The sequence below is a fragment of the Hippocampus bargibanti genome, linkage group LG17 (assembly GCF_051943395.1).
Source record: "Hippocampus bargibanti isolate YZ-2025 linkage group LG17, ASM5194339v1, whole genome shotgun sequence".
In the NCBI taxonomy this organism is placed as follows: Eukaryota; Metazoa; Chordata; class Actinopteri; order Syngnathiformes; family Syngnathidae; genus Hippocampus; species Hippocampus bargibanti.
This window is the reverse complement of record NC_142750.1, coordinates 1-21,544: the sequence shown is the minus strand read 5'-3', so window position 1 is coordinate 21,544 and position 21,544 is coordinate 1. Positions and strand designations below refer to the sequence as shown.

General features: G+C 46.6%; 3 protein-coding genes across 7 annotated transcripts; 2 read left to right on the top strand and 1 right to left on the bottom strand.

Moving 5' to 3' along the window:
* Positions 1 to 4,901: 4,901 nt before the first annotated feature.
* On the bottom strand, positions 4,902 to 6,758 carry cenpx (centromere protein X). The gene is made up of 5 exons (XM_089018313.1): positions 6,674 to 6,758; positions 5,666 to 5,717; positions 5,396 to 5,449; positions 5,215 to 5,303; positions 4,902 to 5,028 (listed from the first exon to the last, which is right to left on the bottom strand). Exons 1-5 carry the CDS (start codon positions 6,707 to 6,709, stop codon positions 5,014 to 5,016), a joined length of 246 nt encoding a protein of 81 aa, XP_088874439.1. The 5' UTR covers positions 6,710 to 6,758; the 3' UTR covers positions 4,902 to 5,013.
* Positions 6,759 to 7,669: 911 nt separating this feature from the next.
* On the top strand, positions 7,670 to 12,855 carry syngr2a (synaptogyrin 2a). Its single transcript, XM_089018312.1, has 4 exons — positions 7,670 to 7,892; positions 10,652 to 10,889; positions 11,069 to 11,202; positions 11,269 to 12,855. The coding sequence occupies exons 1-4, from the start codon at positions 7,794 to 7,796 to the stop codon at positions 11,467 to 11,469; spliced, it is 672 nt and encodes a 223-aa protein (XP_088874438.1). The 5' UTR covers positions 7,670 to 7,793; the 3' UTR covers positions 11,470 to 12,855.
* A 326-nt stretch (positions 12,856 to 13,181) lies between these two features.
* Positions 13,182 to 21,448, top strand: cant1a (calcium activated nucleotidase 1a). Of its 5 annotated transcripts, none has more exons than XR_016118016.1 (8): positions 13,777 to 14,248; positions 15,636 to 16,277; positions 16,843 to 17,046; positions 17,592 to 18,118; positions 18,691 to 18,827; positions 19,161 to 20,427; positions 20,637 to 21,317; positions 21,410 to 21,448. XR_016118016.1 is itself a non-coding variant. In XM_089018311.1 (4 exons), the coding sequence occupies exons 1-4, from the start codon at positions 14,200 to 14,202 to the stop codon at positions 17,963 to 17,965; spliced, it is 1,269 nt and encodes a 422-aa protein (XP_088874437.1). In that variant the 5' UTR covers positions 13,777 to 14,199; the 3' UTR covers positions 17,966 to 19,139. The 5 variants fall into 5 exon arrangements, 1 of the variants encoding a protein (XP_088874437.1); XR_016118015.1 differs by having other exon boundaries at positions 17,592 to 18,827; positions 20,637 to 20,935; positions 21,160 to 21,317; XR_016118017.1 differs by lacking the exon at positions 13,777 to 14,248 and adding an exon at positions 13,182 to 13,323 and having other exon boundaries at positions 17,592 to 18,827.
* The last annotated feature ends 96 nt before the right edge of the window (positions 21,449 to 21,544 follow it).

The window sequence follows — 21,544 nt, the reverse complement described above, 5'->3', positions numbered from 1 at the left end:
CAAACGCAAAAACAAGTCTTACACGTTGCACGCTAAGCGCACTTGTTCACGCAACGTGGCTGTGGAATTTTGCTTTGGGGTTCTCCCCCCTTTGCGTGGGCCCTGTCCCTTAAGCCCTCCGCCAAGGGACGCTTCCATCTGACCTCATCTGTGTTTGATTTTGAGCGACTTATTTGTGGCCTTTGATCAGGCCTGCAAGGGATTGGCCTTGTTGATCTTGTTTATCCGTTGACGGCATCCCCTTAATGGGGAGGAGGCACGCTTGGCATGCCTTGATGTGGGCCTTGATAGCTGCAGGACACCGGCAAGACGGCGTGCTGGTGGAAGATGAAGACCGTTGCAGATGTTTGTCAGCCTCTGTGAGACGGACAAGGAGCTGAGCCCCTTACTATAGCTTTCGTTCCTAATCTTCCAATCCGTGGCCGCTTTGGAGCCTGCTTCCGAGAGCAAAGTGAGGACTGGATCCCGATCTCAGCACGGATCCGGATCGTGTGTGCTGAAGCGCACATTTCTGGCTTGTCTTCTCTTCTTTCGGGTGGCAAGGGGAGCTCCTTCCTGGTTTGTTTTATGCAGATTCAAACCCGCCCCGCTGACGTTTACGCACGCGGCGCAAATGGAACGTGCGGCACCTACGCCACAGCCCACTTGTTGCTAGCAGACGCTGTGCAAACAAACGATGGCTACGGATTTCCCCACCCCCAAAATCACAGTCCAATTCCTTTGCTTTCTGCTGCAGTGAAGAATGTCAATGATTCCACCGGATGACCTTTAACTTGTGGCAGGAAGCCCCAAAAGTGGGAAATAGCTTCCTTTGCTCCTCCCGTTGCCAAAGGAGGCGACAATTTCAAATGCGCTCTATCAACGGCAACAGGACAATATTTCATTGAAAAGGCGTGTGCACATTTGCCTGAGCTTTTCAGGCCCTGAAGACTGGAGCTTCCTCATGGCCTAGATTTGCTGCTTGCACATGTTTTGGCCTTTTTTGCTGCATCGGTTGAGATGGGTGGCAACTGTTTGAAGCAAACCCGACTGGCGCCGATGGGCGCTAAGAGGAAAGGCAACTCAAAGCGTCCCACCTTGGCAAGCCTCACCGAGACCTTAGCGCTCATCCACAGTGCAAAAAGTGTGCACGGGATACTGATGGTGTGAGATCTTGACCCTTATTATCAATCCAGACTCTTTTCTGCCAGCCTGCAAATGGCACATCCTGGCGGGTCTCCTCAAAGGAGATTTTTCATGCAGTCCGAGTTCAGATGGAGACAGTGCAAGCTTTTTTGTTGTGTTTTGGGGTTTGTTTGTTTGTTTTTTGGGGGGGCTGGGGGTTGATGACAAGCGTGGCTATGCCACGTCCGAGATGCCTGTGGCGTTTTTTTTTTTGCGGTAGGGACTCCTCACGGGGGTTTGGGAGGAAGTGGGTCGGGTGGGCTAGTGTTGAGATGAAAGACTGCAGTAGGTGGAGGATGGTTCCAGCTTGTTAACATATCAGAGCTTCAAGGGCGTCCAGCCAGATCAAAGCGTCCAGAAAAGCATGACCGTAATCCATCAAACTCCCAGTTGAGGAAGTGAGAGAGCCTTTCACTCTCCCCTTAATGGCCTTTCATGATGAGCCACAAAGAGAGCCTCGTACAAAGTTGAATGTGGCTTTATTGTTTGTCATCAAGCCCAACCAAGCCCAACCTAGCCCCTTCTCCCACACTGCCGCCTTTCGTGTGTTTCTCAGGAAGCCTTGCTGGGAAGACACTCGTCATCTGAAAAAGAACTACCATTTGTTTCAACACTGTGATTGTCTTTTAGAACACTTTGGATCTAAACGCCGGGTTTAGCTGTTCCCTGATAATACATAAAATAACGTGTCCACAACGTCCAGGCAGACTGCAGACAAATAGCCTCCTGACAAGGCGCCGCTTGACCATTTACATGATGAAAACAAACCAAAAAATTCTGAACGCTTTGTTAACAGGAAGATTCCACGCCTGTGAAAGCAAACGGAATCCCATTGCGGCATTTCATTCTTTGAAGGCAAATAAAAATGAAATACAATTGAAAGTGAAAGTGCATGAAAGGTGATTTGAAAAGAGCTAATAGCGACCAATTACAGTATATCAAGCAGCCAATGAGGCCCGACATGTCACCAGCGACAACTGTACATGTCATTCAATGGAGTTGTTTGACATGATTTGAGTTGAATTTTACAATAGGACAATACTTATATGACGGTGAAGAGTGTTGGCGTTTGTTATGAAAACATCGTGCATAGTCTTCTTCTCTTCCTTTGGGCTTTTCCCTTCAGGGGTCGCCACAGCAAATCAGCGTCCTCCATCTAACCCTGTTTTATGCATCCTCTTTTTTCACACCTCTTTGACAACATCCTTAAATCTCCTCTTTGGTCTTCCTCTTGGTCTTCTGCCTAGCGGTTAAAGACTCAGCAATCTTCTTCTGGTATAGTCACTCTCTCTCCTCTGGATGTGTCCAAACCATCTCAGTCTGGCCTCTGCGGCCAGACTGAGATGGTCTCCAAAGCCTCTAATATGAGTTGTCCCTCTGATATACTCCTTCCTGATCCTATACAACCTTGTGACTCCCAAAGAAAACCTCAACATCTTCATCTGTGCTACCTTCCGCTCTTCTTCCCGTCTTTACTTCAGTGGCACTGTCTCCAGTCCAAACACCATGGCTGGTCTCACTGCAGTTTGATACCGCGGAAATTCTTCTATCGCACCTGTCATTTTTCCGTCGCCGTTCCAGAGGGTAAGCATCTTAAAGGTTTGATGATCAGGACAGTTTGACGCTGGAACCAATTGATTGAGCGCACATTATTTGGACACAGTCAGCTCTCCTGAGCCTTTGGTGGTGCCGACGCAGTGGCTTTCTTTTCAGCCAGGGCCTCATTCAAACTGACAAGATCCCCTCAGCCCGGCCTCATGAGTGCTAGATGACATTTCCAGGGATCGTCAAGGAGCAGGTATTTGTGGGCTGCAGCCTCTTTTTCCTTTGACTTGTGAGGATAACAAGCGGAGTGTGGACGTTGGGGCTGCCAACTTCTTCCGAGGTTTGCTGGTTGAAAAGTGGAATGATGTTGACATTGTTGAAAAAAGGGGCTTTGAGCTGCACCCGCCACCCCCTCCTCCCCTCTCGGCAGAGAAATGTCTTCAGAAAGCTTTCTCAGAACCCAAGAATCATTTCCAAGACTGACAAATGGAGTTGCCCCGTCGGCCGCCACACTATCCGCCGCTTTCTTTGCCGAGGTTTCCATCCCTTTCCCAGAACTTCAAAGGTGCGTTCATAACAAAAGCCATTTTGACAGCGGAAGGCAGCAGTGATAGACGATACCCCAGCGGTTTGTTCAGCTGCCGATGAGCAAGCGCAAGTCGGACACAAAGGCAAGCGGTGGCTTTGTTTGGTGAATCGCCCGCTCTTCCTTTACAGGTGGCGGCTGCATTTGTTTGAGCGAGGAAGGCGGTGGAAAAAATGCACCACCTCTCAGCAAAGGTCCCAGTCCATCACCTTTACCAGCATGCACACGGTCTTTTCCGGAAGAGGCCTTGGCGCGACTCCTGCGGTGACTGCAATTCTCAGTCAAGGCTTTGTGTCAATTGGTGACTTCATTGTTGTGTGGCTTGCGAGTTCATGGAGCTGGACGCCATCATTGACAAAGATGACACCATTTTCAATCGGCTATCGCAACTATGTCGGGGAAGACGCGCACCCAAAATATCATGCGGAAATTGATCAAGATCATCCTTTAGACATCCGATAATCGGGCCTGTGTTCACTTGAATAATGAGATTAGGACTGATGAAGTGTCCGCGTGCAGCCTGCCCACTGTCAAGTTGTTGCCGCTGGGGGAGGGCTTCACGCGTTCCCAGCTTACGGGTGGACGGGTTGACGCCATGCCAACAGGGCAGCGGGCCAACGGTCCTTTCCTGGCTCCTTTCCAAAGCTTGTCAAAGACGCCCTCCGGTCCAGGGCTCCTCCTCCGCCGCCTTGCGGCGCTTGGACTCTTCTTTCTCTTGCCACTTGTGGCGGGGCCTAAAAATAGAGCGGACCCCTGTGGTGCGGGGGGCTCAAACTTTGAAGCCTTTTGACGTCACCTCCACTCGTATGATATTTTTAGCGCTCTTTATTTTGGGCAGTTTGTGCGGTTACATAAGGAGATGACTGCGTTATTGTGCCGCCACTCGGTCGAGTGGCGACGGGAAGCGGCCATGGCTCCAAAAATAGCCCTGCTCCCAGGCCTAATTGTGCACCCTTCTCGCTTCCCCGCATGTCGAGGTCCTTGACCCGATCATCCGCCTGGCCGGTTCCGGAAGAATCCTTTTCCACCTCCCGCGGCGAGCAAAGCCAGCGCAGCGGCGCACCATCTGCAGCCTGCGACGAACAGCTGAGCGCCACCAGCAGTTAGCGGTGATCTCGGCAGGGCAAGGCGCCCCCATCCCTTTTTTGCTTTGGTTTATTGACCTTGCCAATGACACCCCGAACCTCTGTTGCGCGTTCCGCAGTGTTTTGCTACGTTTGCCTTCCGACGGAACGTCTTTGCATGTGGTCTCTCCGTCCACGTTTGGCCCACTGGTGCAACTTTCCCCAGCGCCATAGCTGCCCTTTGGCCTTGCCTCTACCTCTAACAAAACATTGCAGGACAGCAAAAGGGAACTTCAAAGGGCCCAGAGGGTGTACTTCTACCCCCGGCCCCATGTTCCTGGCACTTGTCATCATCTAAGAGACTGGCTGCTCCCCTTATTACTCTAATTGCTTCCAACTGCCGCAGGAGGCTTTGATGCGGGGCACCCGCCAAGCATGCTGGGAGCACCTGTTGTTGCGCAGGGGGAGCACAGGTGGCGGAGGCGAGGGGGGGTGCTGCATCTTGTTTTTTCCTGCAACACACTCTTGACTAGAAACAAAAACATGGTTTTGTGGAGGCTTTTAATGGCACTTTTGGAAGGTGACACAAGTGTGCATTTGGGGGGGAGGATCATGCCACAAGTTGTCAAACACACTGGGGCCATCTTGTGGCAGCTAGAAGTCCAGCAGCTGAAAAAGAGGACAAAGGGAAGCTGTTCAAATAGCAAATCTGATGCGGGTCAATCGTTTTACAATCTATCCGTTTTTCAGTGTGTTTATATAAAGAAGCTGGATATTTGAATACAGATGGATTCGGTTTTTTGAATGTGTATAGAAACTTTATGACAAGTGAGTGTAGAATGTGGAGCTCCACACCAGCTGAGGCAGAATCTTTTCAAAGTGCTCCATGTCCACCAAATCGCAATCCTCGCATTCAGCTTGTTTCTGAGAGCGCGCCGTGGCCTCTGAAAAGCGCAAGAACACAGACGTATCATCATCATTATTGACTGAGAAAATCATATTTGCGTCATGGCAAAGCTGCAATGTTTTTTTTTACCTTGGACAAATATTTTCAGCATCTCTGTCACGAGTAAGATGGCCTCCACGCTTACTGCCCCACGAGGGATGAGAGAAGAATCACAAGCACTTTTCATCAAAGAGAGATCAAAAGTAAGAGACTTCACCTTCACCCTTCAATCCACTTGAAGATGATCATCTTTTTTATGCCTTTGCTTGCAGCAAAAAGCAAATGACAACAATCATTCCGATGAATAAACTTGAATGAGTCAAAAATGGATGAATCACACAGACTAAGTCATTGACTTACATCTGCTTTTGTCCTCCTTGAAGAAGCTGGAGATAAGTTTAGCCACAGTCTCCTGCGGGTGAACCAGACAGACACATCATTGGGAAAGACTTTTGTTTTCCTTTAGTTTTTGGGGGGGAGGGTGCTTATAAATTAAATGTATTATATTATTATTATTATTATAGCCATAAATGTATAGAAGCAATGTTTTACATGACCTTTTAGTTCGTTCCTATATGCACATTTTTTTTTTGTTCTTTTGACTTCAAGATGGCGCCGCAAGAGTGGCTGCCTTTCCAGCAGCTCCTGTATTTTCTTTTTTATATATATATATATATATATATATATATATATATATATATATATATATATATACACACACACACACACACGCACATTGCCCATTGTAGGACGAATAAAGGTTTTCTGATTCTTTTGCGAGATGAATATTGACTGGACATGGAGTTTGAGAACTCTTGGGGATTATTTTTCCAAACTCGATATGAAAATGAGCTAATTTCACGCTCTGTGTACTGGGCCTATAACTGTCACACAACATCAGAAACATATTCATGATATGAATATTATCTGTGTTTTGCGTATTCGGCTTTGGCAGGAATACAATGATGTCACGTTTGACGTCACTTTTTATCGTGACAATATTCTGTATGGACATCGATGTCGAAGAACAGTCCAGAAACGGGTGAAAATGAGCTAATTTCACGCTATGTGTACTGGGCCTATAACTGTCACACAACATCAGAAACATATTCATGATATGAATATTATCTGTATTTTGCGTATTCGGCTTTGGCAGGAATACAATGATGTCACGTTTGACGTCACTTTTAATCGTGACAATATTCTGTATGGACATCGATGTCGAAGAACAGTCCAGAAACGGGTTTATTTCCCCCCTCACTGAAACAACAAATCACGAATAATTTTGAATCTCAGCTAGTAATAACGACAACAATAATAAAGTCATGCGGAACACGCAAGGAGGGAGAAACGTCAGAAAACGCTTACCTTCCGAAATAGAACTTCGAGCTCGCTTCCCGCCATGTTGTTGACGTCGAGAAGAACTTGGCGCTCTTGCGATGTGATTGGACAGTATAGATGTGTCTTGTGCGAAGGAACCAGCTGTTAGAGCCGGCTCTCTGAATTCAACGATTGGACCGGCTCCTAATAGAGAGCCGCTTATAGGAGCCGATATTTTCTCCATTCGGTTAAAGCCGCACGTAATTAGACAAAATCCGTGGTAATGAACAAAGGGTGGGTTTTACCCACGCGCGCGCACACGCATGCGCACACACACTAACACACACACACGCACATTACCCATTGTGGGACGAATAAAGGTTTTCTGATTTTGAGTTTTTTTTTAAGATGGCGCCTGAGTAGGCAGCCATCAGCAAGTGCTCTCATGAGCCTTGCATTTGTGTTGTTTTTATCTTGTTATTGTGTTTTCTTTTGTCACTTTATGTTGTTGTGCGTCACGTGGAACGGATACAGATTGTTTTTCAGCATTTTTGGCCACGACAATCATCAAGGAGGGGACTGTGCTGAGCGGTTGCGCCTTTCGGCAGCATGGATATACCAGTACTGTTTTTGAATGGGAGGAATGTCTGAGCCATTTGACTGTCATCGCTGGACACCAAAGGGGCCATTGTGCTTTTTTTGCGCCTGTAATGGGCAGCATCTTCACAGCCCCGCTTTGTTCAGCGGTAAGGTCGGTGCTGTTGGACAGTCTGCGGTTGGATGGATGCGTGGCTTGAGCAGCCTGCGATAAGAAAGCAGCATCTGCGCAGAGCGCCGGTGCATATGTGGAACTGTCGCGTATCAGATCCAATCAAAATTGTCTAGGAGTCGAACAAGAAATGAGCAGTTAAAAAGCTATCGATTGATGCCTTTTATCTGCGAGCCAGGCAGAATCATTAAAAAAATCCATATATGCCATAGGTTCCCGACCACCGCTTTAATCCTTTGCGTTTCCGAGAGTCCGTGAACGTCTCGATTTAAGGGGCGGGCTCCGTAAAGTTTTTCAGGAAGTAATTTCGCGTCTCAAACTGAAAGTATTTTATTTCCGGCTTAGTTTTCCAGCCTTTTTGGTGGTTTTTGTCAGTCATTGAAAGTAAAGCGACAAGAAATGCAAAACAACGCCTATGGAGCCCCGCTGGCCGGTGGTGCTTTCGATTTGGCGGCTTTTCTGAAAAAGCCTCAGACGATTCTGCGCTGCCTGAGTTGGGTGAGTGCGGGAACACAAGCGTTCGTTAGTTGGCATACGACCATCGATGAGAAGGTTTCTTCAGCCGTCATCCGTCCAGATGACGGCTGAAGAAACTTTTTCATCGATGGACCACTCCTGTACGACTGAGATCTTACACGGACGTTAGCATACAACCGTCCGTTCGTTAGCATGGCTAACTGTCAAACAGCTGCCGCGGCCGCTCGCATGCTCTCCAATTGCTTGCAATCTATCCGATACACCGCTAACTGAAGTCATTGGAAGCTGATTCAAAGGCAGAGGTTTGTTAAAGCTGGCGTTGATTCGCATATCATCGACTTTTTGTTGACCTCTGATCTGTTGGACTTGTCAATTGCTGGTTGATGCTAAACGAGGAAGTCAGGCCTCTTTATGCAAAAGAAGCTGTTGCATATTTGCTTGCCGATTTGAGAAACGCCTTCGTCTTCCTTTACAGTCATAAGCGACTTGGCTGATTACAAGCTGTTCCTATTTTGTCCACAATTTGACACATTTTTGTCACGTTATCTTTTCTTTAATCGTATAACGATCCGATTTGACTTGACTCCAATTTCGCAGCTCACGTCCCTTCATAAAATACATTGGATTTGTAGTCTTTGTTAATATCGGCCTACACGAAACAATTCTATCAGATTTCAACTTTATACTCATCATGACTTATCAGTGTGTTGTTTTTCTTGGAGTATTTCAGCTTTATCCTTTGTGTACATGTATTTTTGGTGACTTTTACTTGTCATATTAGGACTTTGTTCATGTAACCTGACATTCTGACATTATCTTGGAAGATTCCCACTGCAATTTAATGACTTTTCACTGGAACTGCAGTCTTGCAACAATTTCAGCTAAATTGTCATCAGACTGCTACTTCATTTCTGATATGATCAACTTTGATCTCATAATATTCTGACTATTGGAACATTTCTACTTTTTTTGCTCATAAAATGTTGTCCTATTCATGAGCTTGTAAGATTGCTGCTTTGTTTATAAAGCACAATAGCTTTTCACACAACTTTGACTTCTTGTAACATCAAAACGATGACTACAAAAATGCAACGTGATATTGATGAAAAGGTTTCTTCAGCCATCTATACATCTTTGAAGGTGTCGGACGTTTCGCTTCTCATCCAAGAGGCTTTGTCGGCCAACAAAAAATAAAATTATATATATATATATATATATATATATATATATATATATATATATAGTAAAGTCTCGTTATATCGATATTCAAGGGAGTCCGAAAAAATGTCGATATAACCGGGACTATCGATATATCCGATCCTGCGCCGAACTGCGTTAAACAAAAGCCGCCAAAAGAGGGCAGCCAAGCGCCATATAAGAAACGGAGCTGGCCATTAGCTCCCTTTTTTTTGGGTGAGAGATGTTCCCCCAATGTTGCCTCAAAATGGCACATATAATTCTTTCATGATTGTAAACATGTATGCTTTAATCTTCAGAACTACAGTGTATTTGAAACATATTCATAACTGGATGTGTAACAAGAAAGCATATTATCCGAATCTGAAGCCATTGTTTGGATTCACAAGCAATGCAAGACGTCTTGGCGTGAAGTCATTTTTATTTGCTCAAATGCAAATAAAAATGACTTCACGCTTATTATTCAAATATAAAAAGTGACATCGGCTGTCCTTTAATACACAGTATGGAATGTTAATAATTTTCAAAATCATCGCGCTTCAGCAGACAAAACAAGAAACATTGTTGCAAAAAACGATTGCATTCATATACAGTACAGTGGGCATGTACATAACACAACAGGGAAACTGCAACGCTTACATCTTACTGTATTATGTATGCAATTTAAAAAAGTCATCAATCTTCTTCTGCTTCCCATTTTTACCTTTTAACACAAACACTTCAATCTCGTCTGCTACACACGAGCTAGCGTCTGAAAATGAAAATGGCTCTGGGGTGCCGTTATCGCCGACCTGGACGCCGACCCTCAGATGGCGAAAGCGCTGACGTGGTTCAGCTGGGCACGTACCCAAGTCACCTGACCAAGTCGACCAATGGCGCGACTGATGGCGTGACACGTAACCAAGACACGTGACCAAGTTGACCAATGGCGCGACCGATGGCGTGTCACGTGACAAAGTCACACGGCCAAGTCGACCAATAGCGCGACCGATGGCGGCTCATGTGACCAAGTCGACCAATGGCGCGACCGATGGCGGCTCACGTAACAAGACGCGTGACCAAGTTGACCAATGGCGCGACGGATATATCGATATAAACGACAAAAATGGCCGGCGGGGGATAAAAAGGAGCACCGTAATAACCGGATTATCGTAATAACCGGGTATCGTACTAAACGGTACCAATTATACATAAAAAGACTAGAAATGTGCAAGGGAAATGAAAATAGTATCGTAATAAGCGGTCCTATCGATATAACCGATATCGATATAACTAGACTTTACTGTATATATATATATATATATATATATATATATATATATATATATATATATATATATATATATATATATATATATATATATATATTCCTACTGTCCAGATATGGTGCTGACGAAGTTTCTTGGATAAGAAGCGAAACGTCTGACACCTTTAAGTACAGATGACGGCTGAAGAAACCTTTTCATTGATGGACCACTCCTGTACCACTGAGAGCTTACACAGACGTACTTGTAAGATGACCAAGATTTTGTGTTAATATTGGGTTTTCCTATTTTCAAACTATGATTGACTTGCTCCGCAAGCTCTTTGCCATCGTGGTGTTCGCCACCATCACGGCGGAGGGTTACGTCAACAAGTCATCGGATCCGGAGTCCACGTGCATGTTCAACCAGCGGGATAGCGCATGCAGCTACGGTGTGGGGATCGGTGTGCTGGCTTTCCTGGCGTGTGCAGCCTTCCTGGTACTGGACGCCTACTTCCCGCAAATCAGCAACGCCAAGGAGAGGAAGTACATTGTCATCGGGGACTTGGGCTTCTCAAGTGAGGTGACATTTCAAAGTTGTCTGTCTTTCTGTGACCGGACAGTTTGTGGAGAATGGGGGGTCGCGCTCTCTGGTGTTGCGTGTCTACACATCAAGAGTGAAATGGAGCAAGAAAATCTTCAATTTGTGCACTGCCGTGAACCACGGGTACGACTTAACAGACTAACCATGTTGCAGCGGCCTGGACCTTGCTGTGGTTCATCTGCTTCTGTGTGCTGGCCAACCAATGGTCCTGGACCACCAGCCCCGCAGTGCCGGCCGACGCTGCTCGCGCCGTGGTGGCGTTCTCCTTCTTCTCTATCCTCAGCTGGGTAAGCCTGGCCTGGCCTTGCAAAACAAGGCGTGCCCAAAACCGCCCATGTCCTTTCTGTTTGCAGGCTTTGCTGTCTTATTTGGCCTACGAGCGCTATCGCCAAGGCCTGAGTGAATTGACTCAGCAGTACATAGACCCTGCTGTGGACCCAGTGTACCCTCCTGCCCCGTACTCCACGGGCAACAGTGGCCCCACCGGCTACCAGCAGTCCCCTTTCTCTGAAAATCAGGAGACTCCCGGAGAGTATCAACCGCCAACTTATTGAAAGACTGACGTTCACAAAGTCCAAGTGAAGGAGTGGAGGCTGTTATTTGCCAAAGTCCCCAAACAGGCACATCCTACCCGCCTTGTTCCTCTCACTGGAACAAGCACACTTGCTTTATTGTGGTCAATTCTTATCGCTTTTTTTCATGAGTTGCTTTTCCGGGAGAGAAAAGGAGGGGGCGGGGGGGGGCTTGCTTCTTCCTGTCTTGGCCCAAAACCACATGAAATCACCCTCATCACAGAAGTTCAGAAAATTTCTCTGAAACCTACATCCCCACAATAAAAAAGACTACCATCGTACTGCTTTAAAAAAAATCACAAAGTAATGGAATTTTGTGCACCGCATGGGAATCATTCATTGAATCCTTTTCTGAACCCTAAACATTCAAAAACCATTTATTAGTGCCATGAGGAGGAGTGTTGCAGGTGCAAACGGTTTGCCCACCGTGAGCCTTCAAGGCTGTCCTCTTCTTTCTGCGAACGTCACACTTTGCCCTCTTTTCAACTGCAAAACGCATCCAGACTTGACATTTTGAGGCGGCACCATGCTGTATAATTCTAGTCCAGTGATATCTGAACACTTTGCTGACGGCTGTGGGATTCAAGAGACTGACTGCATTTCTCCCCGTGCTCGTTGATCAGCGCTGGCAATGTGGGAACAGACCAATGGTCGTCATTTGTGACACATCAAAATGCCCAACCTCTCATTTACGCTTTTGGTGGTACCTTGTGTCAAGGAACGACATGAAAGTGGTTTGATGACCTTCACCAGCCAAAAGTAGTTCTTTGCTGCTGCTGTTTGTCGTCTGTCTGGAATGACAAACCTTGCCGCTTACACCGTCCTGGATGTGTGTATTGGGCAAAAAAAACTTGATGTACCTTCTCATGCACCCTCGTGCACATCTTGCTAGCACAGATGCATACATATTATTTATTGAAGTCGCTAATCATTTTGAAGTGGAATGAGATGATTATTCATGGCACGTTGGTGGTTGGCAAAGACTGCTTAGAGGGAGAAGGGCCACATGATTTGATTTGTGTAATTGCGTTCATGTGCTTTTTCTCTGCATGTGGGCCTCCATTTGATGAGCGCAGATCACCCGGCAGGATCACATGACTAACATGGCACTTTCTTCATGATTGTAGTTTAGCTTTTTTTAGGACACTTTCTCACTATTTTGAATTGGAGGGAAAAAAACAAACTCAAGTGCCTTTTTATATAGTATTGTCTTTGCCAAATAATGACATGAAAAAGTGGGTTGCTACCTGTTAGGTTACTAATTAGTATTATTATTACTTATTGTTATTACTGAGCGGACAGTAATTTCATCTGTGCTGTATGTCATCCATATTAGCATATTTGACAATAAAGCTGACTTTGACTTTACTTATTCATGGCCTCCAACAGGATTGTCTGCTCCTTGAACAAATATGTGACTAGTGGTTAAATACTGCGTTGGACGATTTTCATCTTTTCACTTGGTAATCGGAAACGAGTGTAGATTTGGGGTTCTTAAATAATGGCCATGGAACTCCTGGTCTGTTGCATTTGTTTGTTCCATTTTAAATTGCGATTCGAAGAACTCAAAAGTGACTCGCCTTTTTTCTCATCGAGTCGTAAAATTAAAGGTGATACGTTTTTCATTTGACTTGAAATGGGTAGTTCTATTTCCGAGTGCACCCGAAGGGAGCGTTTTCGGCTCTTGTTCTGGCGACGCTGCATGACGCCATCAGCCGGAATCAGGAAGTGGTGAACATTTGCGCTATTTGGTTCGCAAACACCAACCTACGAACCCCAACCTCGACGTGTGCCAAGCGAAGGTGGAATGAGAGGACGTTTTCAGTGGCTGCTAAGGTCTGAAATGACAAACCTTGCAATTTTTACTGCTTACATGCCAAAACGACATCTTTATTACACTCGTTGACTACCGAGTGAGCGCGGGAGGCCCGGTTGGTGCAATTGGGGGAGATTTTTGTCAAACTTGGACTATCGTCCCGAATGCTTTGAGCGTCACCATTGTGTGACGATCAGAACTAGCTTAGAATTGAGGGTAACGAGTGGTTTCATTACTCAGGCGCATGTCTCTAAATCTCATCCATGTCAGCGTATCTTTCATGGATCCAAAAGGACCATAGGACTCGAAGTAAAAATTCGCTTCAACACAAAGCCGGCCGTCTGCGCTCTTGCCAAAGATCGAAAGTACAGCATTTATCTCTGAAAATGTGCTGTCAATGTTGACCCCAAGAAAGTCGCTTCAATTCATTGGACACCTTACTGACCACATTCAAGGCCATCTGCATTCTGGGCCCTTCTACTTTCCAATAAATGCGGATTGTGAACACGAGCAAACGAAAGCATTTTAGATGCTACCCCAATTGGTTCTCAAACGCATTCAGTATTTGGATGGCTCATTACCACCATCCCCAGTAGCATGAAAATACTGCACCATGGCAGGTCAGTGTTCCTCCCTCTGCAAGGCAGTTTTATTCCTAATGTGTCTTCAAAAAGGCCTGTACCTACACATGCAGTGTGCCCATTGTTCCGCTGAGTCCCATGGCGGTGATGCGCCCCCATCTGTTTGTCCATTGGCAAGCAGGTTAATGAGAAGTGTTCTCATGACGTGCAAGGAATGCAACGTTTGCTACCAATCTCCCCTTGCACCTTTGGACCTGGCCATGATACTTTAAGTGTAGTTAAAGTTCAACAGTGTCAGACTGGTCGGACTACCCCATGCAGGCTGAGCAGGCTAAGTGGCGGGCTGCTCGAAGGAGGCGAGCAGGTAAGCCCCTTCGTACTAGGACAGAGAAGCTTTTTGCCCGGGATGGGATCGTAGATGGGATCGGTGGCCGTTTGGTTGCCGGCACCCTGTCCCCCAAACCAATGTTGTTTTTGGCAAGAACGCTTTTTAGTTTCAGTCACATTTTTCTTATTCCTGTTCACGATAATTTGAGTGGACAGATTTCCTTCTTCCAGCCCATAACAAAGACTTTGTGACTTAGGAAAGATCTTACCCCTTTATCTGTCTGTAAGGGGTCCATTTTCAGTGGCATCCATTTTCAGGGCTTTTCCTTGGCAAAGGGTTGCGGCTTTCTTTCTGTGAAGCGACCTCCTCAAGCATCAGGAACCGACGTCTGGCCAGAATATGACCAGGATTTAGGAAGCATGAATCAAACGTGAGACTTGAAGCCAAGCAAGAGTGTTGCTTGGCCAACGCCAACTGGATGGAGACTCCTCTCCCAAGTCCAGTCACACGGTGTCCAATTGACTTTGTCCTTGGAGCTGCCAGTGCGCTTGACACTTGTGTGATACAAGAGAAGCCATTCACTCATTTGGTGGCGTCGTCCTACTACATAGACCAGGGGTGCTCACGCTTTTTCAGCATGGGAGCTACTTTTGAAAGGACCGAGTCAAAGTGATCTACCCATTCTATTTTTGGAGGATTCTTGCAATTTATCTTGCTGGATAACCACACGACCTAATTATGTGCATTGTTTGCCATGACCTGACTTCACTCTTATAACTGGCAGATGCGACAAACGCACTTTGAAAATGTCATTGTGAAAAAAAAGTCCTCCCATTCCGTATGTGACAGATGGAATTCTTGATGAGCTTGTCTTGAATGCTGAGCTAAGTGTCCCGTTGAAATTCCAGGCTGTGATTTCCACTCCAATGATGAAATGAAAGAATCCAGAGTGCGAGAAATGACTCAGAAGCCATTCCACTCGGCTCTTATCTGTCAGATTAAGACGGAATGACTCTTGGGTTTGTTTGTACTGTCAGCCACCTCAAAGTCTGTTTTCCTTGATTTTTGTCTGTCTATAAAAACATAACAGGTCTGAACAATTGTTCATATAAAAAAAGAAAAAAAGAAACCGCATTTATGGAATGGTGCCCCCCACCCCGCCAGAGAAATGAATGGCTTTGATTTCGATCCAATGTGCCAGAACTTTACGTCCACCTGCGTGTAAGCCCAGCGCCTGCGCAGGTAAACGTCGACTCCTCCCGGATCAAGATGACACCAGGTCAAATTGTTCATCATTTAACACTTGACACCAATGACTACTTTCCTATCACTTGACACTTTGGTATCAGCAGTGTCGTTGGGTGTTTGTGTGGGGGAGGTGTCGAGGCGACGGCTGACTGGTACTGGGCCATGTTTTCCTCAGGCGGGTCCCGGCTTCCGTCCCCTATGACCTCCCCGGCAGCCTACGCTCGACTGGAGCACGATGATCCCGTGAATGGTCTGCGCATCTCTGTCGGGGGTCTTCCCATGTTGACGACCGTCGCCAACGCCGCGGACCCTCGTTTCCGCCTGAAATGGCGCCCGGTGGCGGCCGTTTTGATGGCCGCGCTCCTGCTGCTCCTCACGCGTTGGAGCGCCGGGCGGCGGCCCTGCGACGCTGCCTCGGAGATTCGGAGCCCGGCCTCCGCCGGCTACAATGGCACCTACCCGCTTAGCCCGGCCGAGCGCACGCTGCAGGGCAGACGCTACCGCATCGCCGTCATCGCCGACCAGGACGCCGACCCTCGGATGGCGAAGGCGCTGACGTGGTTCAGCTACATGCGGCGCGGCTACGTGCTGGTGTCGCCGAGCGGTGACAGCTTGTCGGTGGAGTGGGATGCCGAGAGGACGCAGCTTCGGAGCCATCTGGCTGAGAAGGGGCGAGGCATGGAGCTGTCGGAGCTGGTCGCCTTCAACGGCAAGTTGTACAGCGTGGACGACAGAACGGGCATCGTCTACCTTCTCCATGGCGACGAGGCCGTGCCCTGGGTCATCCTTGCGGATGGCGATGGCCACGTGGCCAAAGGTGAGCTCTTGACGTGACTCTTCTACGCTTGCCTCTCTTTTGTTTTCTCAATGTGATTGAGAGCTCCGCCGCAAATGTCCCCATTGCGGGACGATTCAAGCCTTTCTGATGTCCACATCCCAGCAAGCAGCCTCCCAAATCAGCCTGCTTTCAGGAAGTACTCGGCAAATTACTGTTGTCAAGCTGCAAGTTTGAACGTATGGACGGACCATTGAACATTTTTTTAAAAAGGTAACCAACTCCTCCATTGTCAAAAACAAGAAGCGACGAGTTGACCTGTTGATCAAGCGTACCGCTTCTCTTGATTGTGAAACTGCGTCCGTCCACCTGGTGTTGCGGGAGCCGTGCGACGCTGCGACGCCTTGACACTGAAATTGACTCTTGGGCAATGGCTGAAAGTGGCTGAAGATTGGACCGCCGTCACGTTTCGGTGCAGCAGCCAATGGTCGGCCGCCAAGAGGACTGCATGCCAATTCGTTTTGCGCCTTTGAAAATGCCGCTCCTTTTCTGTCTTGATCGCACTTCCGCTTTTCCCAGAAAGTGACGGCGTCCATTCTTCCGGCAGGTTTCAAAGCCGAGTGGTTAGCGGTGAAGGACGAGCACCTGTACGTGGGCGGCCTGGGCAAAGAATGGACCACCACCTCGGGCCAATTTGTCAACCACAATCCGGAGTGGGTCAAGGTGGTGGGCGTTCGCGGGGATGTGGAGCACCGGAACTGGGTTCCCACCTACAAGTCGCTCAAGGTGGCGGCAGGAATCCAACCTCCAGGTCAGAGCTCGCAAAAACACCACTGAAGTCAAAGGGCCAAGAAATACCTTTCTGCAACAAAAAAAAAGAGGACAGACTTGCAAATGCTGAGATAAAAATACATTTGTTCTGTACATCCCCTTTTTTAGGATTTGGCGGAAAGAACAACCCCACCCCCCTTCCCCCATTGGAACTCGCAGAGAAGAAAATGAATAGCATGCGTTGAAAGAAGGCATTTAGATTTCTTTTGCTCCCGTCTCTTTTTCATCATGATCATCACACGAATAATAATCATTGTCATACTATTTGTTGATTGTCGTGGGGTCTGTATGACGATGCTTTTCAAGGCCAAATTGGAAAAAAAACAAAAAGCGTGGTGTGATCGACATGTTTTAAATTGGTGTCAAAAATACTTTCCGGGACATTGAAAGGTGCTTCCTTTTTGGGAAGGTGACGCTCGTAAATGGAGGCACCGCTGGGCTCTCCTCCCGTTCATTTCTGGCTCTAGCAATGTTGACCAATGAATGCGTCCGGCCTTCCGTGACGGACGCATTTGTCTCCCGCAGGTTATCTCCTTCACGAGTCGGCGGCGTGGAGCCACTCGCTGCAGCGCTGGTTCTTCTTGCCGCGTCGCGCCAGCACTGAGCGCTACGAGGAGAAGGCGGACGAGCGGCGGGGCACCAACCTGCTGCTGAGCTGCTCGCCCGATTTCAGCGACATCAGCGTGAGGCGGGTGGGCTCGCTCTACCTCAGCCGCGGCTTCTCCTCTTTCAAGTTTGTGCCCGACACGGACGACCGGATCATCCTGGCGCTCAAGTCTGAAGAGGACGCGGGCAAGATCGCCTCCTACATTCTGGCCTTTACCTTGGATGGACGCATTCTGCTACCCGAGACCAAAATCTCTGAGCACGTGAAATATGAAGGCTTGGAGTTCATCTGAAACGGGAATTGCTCCTTTCCACTTTCATTTGCCAGTTCCAAAATTCAAGAGAATCATACAATGATGGAACTGGCTGTCTGTGAATTGGATGTCACGTGGGACGTCAGCCAAGGACTTGTGGAATTCCAAGGCCACCTGTTTCCCTTGAGGGTGGTAAGACAGTTCGAAGGATTCCCACATTTTCTTTTTTTTTGGGTCGAACCTAGATATTTTTAGTTATCTGCGATCTCAGACGTTTTTTTATGGGTCAGAATCAGAATCAGAATCATCTTTATTGCCAAGTATGTAGGACACACAAGGAATTTGTTTCCGGTAGAACACGCTGCACTAGTATCGTTGTCAAAAAAACTGCTAAGTGGCACTATACAGTTCCATCAGATCTGATACCAAAAATAACTGGTATAACTGACAACAATTAGTTTTTTTTTTCCTATTTCTCTTTTTGTATTCTTTCCCAATGGAATATAGAGTATTTACAGTTCTGTTGTAGTTATTCCCTGTGTAAATACCCCCCCAATCTACCTTGGCTAAAATCCTGCCAGTGTATCTTGTTTCTGTTGGGGATCTGCTGTTTCCAATCTCGCTGCAAGCTTAGGTACCCGCGGACAGCTGACCCAATTACGCGCGCACATGCGCCGCCACACGTGCACCCCAAACTCAAATAAAACAAGATAATTTGGTGTGCCTTGCTTTGGTATGACACTGATCAATCTGCCCCCTGCTAGCGTACTGGAAGGGTGACACTGAGTTGCTGCACTGGTGTGGCTCCATGTATTCGTCTGCTGTTGTCCAACGTATGAGATTGAGATCACGTGCACTGCGAGACGAGCTCTTCTCATTTTTCCTGCGATTGAGGTAGTAGGTGAGTAGGTGAGGCATCCTGTATCGTTTCGACACAGCAACACAATATATCGACACTATATGTCACTACCTCACTTTACGTACGTCACTACCTCACTTTCCAGACGACACTACCTCACTTTACATTCAGAAATTACATGTATTGTCTGTTGTCAATCGTATGTCTTTTTAGCCACGTTATAAGTGCCTTGCATGCCTTGCACGCTGGGTCCGAGAGGACATTAATTTCATCTGTGCTGTATGTCATGCATATTAGCATATTTGACAATAAAGCTGACTTTGACTCAAAGTAATCATGAAATAACTTCTTTTCCTTTCGGCTTTTCCCTTCAAGGGGTCAAAGTCTTATCATTTGACAAGATTCAACAACGGATTGAGACGTTCCCCGCCGATTCAACAGGGGTCAAGTGAATTTATCGCCCTCCTGTGGACACGCCGTTCCATCGAACCAACCAGCTGTCAAAGTCCGCTGACAAAGTTCAACAATGGATTGATTCGCTGCAGTGGAGGCAGGTGAGGCAGTGCCTCACCTGCTGTCATGGAAATATCAAATGAAAAAATAAACAGATGTATTTAGTGATTTGTACTTTAAAGTTCTTGTCCATTTAACTTCACTGTTTTAGGATTTTTTTCAAAATCGCTGAATTTACCATTCAAATACTAAGTAGAGACGAGCTGTGACGTCATTGATGACGTCAGTGCCTCACCAGCTATGAACCTCACCGCACGTCACTGATTCGCTGCCTGTCTGTGTGTTCACTGTGGATTTCCGCGCTTCACGGGCTCACCAAACAAGGCCGAGTGGGCCCACAGCAGCCACATTAAAGGCATTGAACCATTTCTTTGCCACCTGCTAATGGCCTTACTTTAATATTCAACCTTGTGTTAATCCTTAATAAAATGATGCATAGTTTTGCCATTTTATTATTTTTTTATGTGCATTTAACAATTAGGTCCAATTTCCATTACATTTTATTGAAATTGTTATTTAAAGTAATTTTGGCAGCGACGGCAGAGTTTTTACAAAACATTTATGATGCATTATTGCTATTTCCCCCAAGCCACTAACTCTTTCAACAGTGACCCAAATAGAAGTGTACAGTGCCTCTTTGCAATTTTTTTGATGATGAGACTAGTGCAGTGTCTTCTACCGGAAACAAAGTCCTTGTGTGTTCTACGTACGATTATACTCAATCCTGAATATTTAGGTCCAAATTTATGACTCAAGGCTCTTGAACCTAAATAAAAGGCTACTTTTGTCACAGTTCTTTATTATTAAATTAATCATTAAACTATTCAAAACATCATATTGCAGTCAACTCGAGATGAGTTCTAACGATACGGCCAGTTGTCACGTTGTGGTTGGCGACCAATGGGTGACGCCGTTGGCCCTGCCTGCAGCTGCACAGGTGGAGGTCGTTTCAATCAGTGGCAGTTAAAAAGACTCCCGGCACACCAGTTGGCTCATTGGCTTTGCTGCACCCTGTCAGGTACGTTTTATCTTGCATGCAGATTTGTACTTATGGTTTGCCTTGACGCTTTGTACTCTTCTTTTCAGATGACTTTGATGATATGCAATTTTCTTGGGGCGCCAAACCAAAGTAAGCCCCGTCTGGTTATATGCTTTAATATTATTTATCACTAGTCCGGTGAGCGTGTCAAAGCACTGGCGTTTCCTATTGGCGGGCCTGTCCTTGAAGTCTCAAGGCGCTGCATTCACATTGTCAGACGACGCAGTGATGTTCAAATGACATCTCTTCGTTTCATGTTTTAATCCTTTGTCTTTTTCAATGTGTTTTCGCATTTTCAGTGTTACGATGGGCGAGAACACGGCTGATGCTTCTTGGCTCGGGTATCAGCGGTTTCCTGAGGACGTCAAACGCAAGTAACTCAAGTAAAACGCAAGTAACTTATTTTTCTGTCTACTCTTAAAAGTAGTTTTGGAAACTTGTATGTATTTTGTTACCAGGCTGTCTGTGCATTGGAGCACGGCAGCCTCTCCACCCTGAAAGTTCTTTTTTTTTTTTTTTTTTTCCCGCGGAGCTTCACTACTTGGAAGGCACCTCCTCTGATTTGTTGACACAATGGCACGTTTGACTCATTGCTGAGGTGAGTTCCCAATATTCAGTGCAGGTCTGTATAACCCAAGAATAAATAATTCATTTTCCATTCAATCATCATGAACACATCTGTATATGAGAAGGTTTCTTCAGCCGTCATCTGTACTTTTTTGAAGGTTTCGGACGTTTCGCCTCCTATCCAAGAGTCTTCGTCACCGAACTAAAGTCTTACTGGTCGTCTCAGCCCTATTTATATATATCTCTAATGTCCAGACATGGCGGCGCCGGACACAGCTATGATAGGTCCCTACTCTCAGGTTGGGGGGAGCATAGGACCACTCCCTGTGGCCCCACTGATTGTTCCTACATTCCTGACTAACGACTGGCCTGTTTACCCCAAACAGGCCAGTTTGACCCATTGCTGGGGTGAGGTGAGCTCCCAATATTCAGGTCAGTATAATTCATTGTGCATTCAATCATCATGAATACGTCTGTTTATGCCTCCCCCAGCGCCGATGTTCAGATGGGCTGCTTTGAGATTGATGGAATGCTGAATGTGCCCTCAAGGACACTTTAGTGACAGACAAGCATAGGTACTATAATACATACATAAATATAAATAGTCACAAGAGAGCTCCACAGAAAATGCAATTTTAAG